Below are 4279 nucleotides of genomic sequence, written 5' to 3' on the forward strand. Positions count from 1 at the left end.
CCGCTTCTCCCTCTTTTCTTGGTCCAGAATTGCTCAAATGCTGCCAGCACCTTAAGTGACCTCGAGCAAATCCCGACGCTTTGGGACTCAGTGTCCCTCCTGGTAAAGTGGATGTGAACCCACTGGCTTCTCTTTCCATAGAGGAGTCCATTTGAAAGCGACGGTGAGAGATTTTGGAAATACAGCGTGCTGCATCCACCCAAGAGAGCAATAATCACTGTAGCTCACAGGCTGTAAATCTTCCCTGCTGACTGCCTGGGGCTGGACAGGACCCAGCACCTGGTGAACTCGGCTGGCTCCGGGCACAGGGGCAGTGAGTAGGGCAGGCGCTGCCTAGCAGGGAGCTCCCTGGGCCTGGTAACGCCCCACCCATCCCCCAGACCTGGCAGTGACCACCCAGGCAGGAAGGGGAAACTGTACCAGGGCCCCTGGGCACCAGCAATTGCACCTGCTGCCTTGCTGATCCCTGGCACAGTGGGTGCACCGACAGGAAGATGGAGGGCTCTGTGAATTACAGCAGTGCCAGGGCTGCTATCACGGTGGACGTAGTTTTGCCAGGTTCTAGGCAGGGTCTGTTGCTGATTAGCAAACCCCACTGCGAGGTGGTCATTGTGGCTTGTGAATCTGTGGTGGGAGTGTGGGTGGGCTGCATCCAGGCTCTCTGGGGAGATCTCACGGCAGCTTGGGCTTGTCACTCAATTGCTCTGTGTGGGGGCATCCTGGTTTGTATGACTGGGATGAAAAGGATCCGGCTTCACAACCCAGCTCCCCCAAGCTCTGGGTGACGAGGCAGAGGGCAGAGGTCATTCTTCTCTGAGAGGAGAAGCAGAAGGCAGAGGGGTAGAGCACTGGGCCGCAGGAGCCTTCTCTGGTGACACAGTCTGTCCCAGGAGCTGCGGCAGCCGGGATCTCCAGGCAGCTGCAGTCTCTGCAGATCCTCAGATTCTACCGGCGACAGGGTGGGGGCGCTGGAGAGCAGGAAAGGAGATAACACTCCCGGCTCCTAGAACAGCGCCTGGTGCCTGCCAAGGGCTCGGTATAAGGGCCGTCCCCGTTGTTACATGCTTTTTGGAGATCATCAGACGGGCTTAGTGATGTAACAGCTACACAGTAAATGACCGAGCTTGACTCGCACCCATTGCTGTCTGACTCGAAGGCCCCTGGGCAGGTATGTTCGCGCACAGGTAGGTACTCAGGCCCGCTCCTCGTCTTGTCACTCAGAAGGGCAATGTGACCTGAAACTCTGGAGCACATGAGCACCTTAGGGACATGGAGCTAAGGAAGAAGCCCAAATTGCAAGTGAGAGACACCAATCTGGCAATTCCCTCTCCTTTCCGGCACCGCCCATGTGTCATGGGAAGCAATTCACGGTGCACCTGAACTGCGCGTCTATGTTAGGCCCTGCCTCGGGGGCTCCGTGTCCACAGGGAAAGCAGGGGAGGTCATTTCCCAGGCCTGCAGTGCCCCAGGGCAATCGCAGAAGGGACAGGGACCCTGAGGAATCGGGCATCATGGAATGCCTTTCAGGAGGGAGTGACCCTTCCACTGAGGTGGAGGCTTAAAAGTTGGGGGGTCTTGGAGGAGAGTCGTGTTTAGGGGAGACTTCCAGGGCATCAGTGCTGCCTGAGGATTGCAAGGTCTGGGGTGAAGAAAAGTGCCCTGGAGAGGGGCATCCACGCTGGGACTTGAAGTAGGAGTAGGAGCTCTGGCAGGTGAGGTGGGCAAGGGCAATTTGGACAGAGGCAGGAGGGAGACTGCGAGGGGTCCGGCTCCTTGGGTATTATTGAGTTTGGAGGACTTGGCCCTGTGCGGGGGCGCGTGGGGGGCAGTGAATGGCCATAGGACAACATAAGGTAACAGTTTGAGAAAGCTAATCCTCTAGGAGCGTGGCTGAGGAACGAGGGGAGCGGTACTGTTGTTCTAAAAAAGGAATCCAAACTCGGACCGACTCTGAAGCTTACTTTGCCTCTGAGCCGGGGAGGCAAGTTCTCCCACGCGTTCATCCCAACTTCCAATGCCCCCAGAACATAGCAATGGAGGCAGCAGGGCCTCTGTCTCATGCATCATCCCGAGACAGAAGCAGGAAGATACTCATTAGGGACAGCTGTGCAGGGCTGCGCCGCAGCACTCTCGCCCTCCCGGGGCGGAAGGAGAGGGCTCGGGTTCAGACAACAGGCAGTGTCACAGAAGAGACCACGGCTCCCTCCCTGCATACGCGCTAAGCCTGCTGTCGGGGGCTGGGCATGCCCAGGAACAGACCTGGAAGGAAAGTGGGAGCACAGGAGTTTTCCTTTTATTTGGGGAGCGACTGCCGGAAGCACGAGTCCTCTGCTGCTGGAAAGTGAGACGGGGAAAGGCAGGACAGGCAACGCTTTGTGCCGTACTGGGCAGGTGGCTGCCGTGGGAATCTGGGTGCCTGTGGAAGACTGCCGCACACGCCGCTGAGCTGGCCCATCTAGTGGCCAAGACCCGGGGCATTAGTCCCGCCGTTGCTCTCCACTCGTGTCAGCTGCTCCTGGGGATCCCAGCCTACACTGGCCGGACATAAAAGCACTAATTCCTTCCATCCAGAGAAAGGCCCTGGAGCAGAGAACGTGGTCTTTTGAGGGTGGGTCTTTAGTAGCATCTTCTTAGGACAATGGTGTGTATCACCGTTGTACTCTGCACACCATGGTGCAATTATTTCTTGAACATCTCCCTCCTGCACTGAGACATAATCTCTGCAGAGAGGAGTGGCTTTGTAGCACTGAGCCCCAGGAACTTGCTCAGGTGTTTCACAGATATTTATTGACTAAACAAATTTAAATCCTACCAACAAGAAGGCCGTCACCAGATGCAGCCCCTCCAACCTTTGATGTGAATAATTAGCCACAAAGAAGTTATTTGCTTTAAAATGTCTGTGGTACTGTCTTATTAGCAACAGAGAGGGGGCAGAGTAACAGAAGGCTCCGTATTTAAATGTGCTGGTGACTGCCTGGAATAAAGGGTACTTTTCCCAGCCTCCTTTGCAGCCAGAAATGCCCATATGATTAAATCCTGACCAGTGACTACCATTGTCAGGATATGTCTTTATGGGTAGAGATGTTTTCTTCCTGATGGCTGGAATTTGGGCATCATCGGTGGAGATGGAGCAGTCACTTTGAATTACTAAGTACCTTGGACCAGAAAATAATGGAAAGTAGAAGATCCAGGAATCCTGATGACCAGGAAGCAGTCACTCCAACCCTGGGCTGAATCTCTAGCCTTGCTTTACCTAGAAGCCCTCGTTTGCACCGTTGTTATTTGGGGTGGAGTTTTCCGCCACTTGCAGTTGAGAACCTAATCCTAAGTGGCACACAGAAGGCCCTCGGACTGACTTAGGGGACTCTGAAGAGATGAGAGACAGCTCCTTGGAGAGGAGGACTTCTCGCTGAATGGAAGACTGTGGTTCCTCCCTCTGGCTGTCTCTGAGCTCAGACAGGTCCTTCAGGAGTCTGAGAAGTTCTCTTCTCTCCCAGGAGTACAGTTATTCTCACAAACTCCCTTTGTCTTTGGAATGGTCCAGACGTCCCCAGTGCAGGTCTAGGGTGGGACACTGACTCACCCACCTTCCTCTTAGGGTGCAGATGGGAAGCTCCTGTTTTCCATCCTCTTACATTAGACAAGATAAATCAGCACCTCCTTAGCGTTGCATCCCACTTCCGGCCTGTAAGATGGGATCCGGAAAGTCTGCCTTGTACTGTGATTTAGGGCAGGGTGAGGAAACAAAGGCAGGTAAAAATTCAGAGACTCCCCACAAGCAGGGATAGACAGAACGCCACAGGCACAGGGCACAGCCATGGGCACCAGGGCCACACCTGCACAGCAGTTGTAACAGCAGGCACTGGGGCTGCAAGGGGTGGCGGCCAAGTTTCCAGAAGCTTCTAGAAAGGCGGCCAGGCGCCTCAACGCCCCCTGCACCCCGCCGCGATTCCCCAGGTTCCCAGATCCTGGAGGGGATCGCATAGACCCTGTCAGGGCTCCTCTGGTCCGCTGTCTCTTACCCCTGCTCCCATCCCCGTGGGCCCTAGAGCACTTGGGGAGGGGTGGCCCGGCTGGGTGGCGCTGTCTCACAAGTTCCTCACAGCTCTGGGGAGAGCTTTCTGGGAGAAGTGCATCGGGCCCTGTGACCTTGGACGAGTCCCATCCGCTCCCGACCTCGGTTTCCTTCGGGGCGCCCCGAACAGTTGGTGGCAGAGGGTGGCTCTGCTGGGCAGGGGCCCTGGAGGAGCCCGGGGGCGGCGGGGGAGGCGGGCCGCTG

General features: G+C 56.2%; 1 protein-coding gene across 2 annotated transcripts in view; it reads left to right on the forward strand.

Annotated features, from left to right (window-relative positions):
- The first annotated feature begins 1086 nt into the window (after positions 1–1086).
- Positions 1087–4279, forward strand: part of Glp1r (glucagon like peptide 1 receptor) — a 37120-nt gene continuing 33927 nt past the window's right edge. The window contains exon 1 of one of the 2 annotated variants that reach the window (XM_010638858.2): positions 1087–1184. In XM_010638858.2, the coding sequence (XP_010637160.1) occupies positions 1171–1184 (14 nt within the window). In that variant the 5' untranslated portion in view covers positions 1087–1170. The remainder of the gene's footprint in view (positions 1185–4279) is intronic. The other variant, XM_010638860.3, reaches the window with a different exon arrangement.

Source organism: Fukomys damarensis, unplaced genomic scaffold (genome assembly GCF_012274545.1).
Source record: "Fukomys damarensis isolate Sample0158 unplaced genomic scaffold, DMR_v1.0_HiC HiC_scaffold_20, whole genome shotgun sequence".
Lineage (NCBI taxonomy): Eukaryota > Metazoa > Chordata > Mammalia > Rodentia > Bathyergidae > Fukomys > Fukomys damarensis.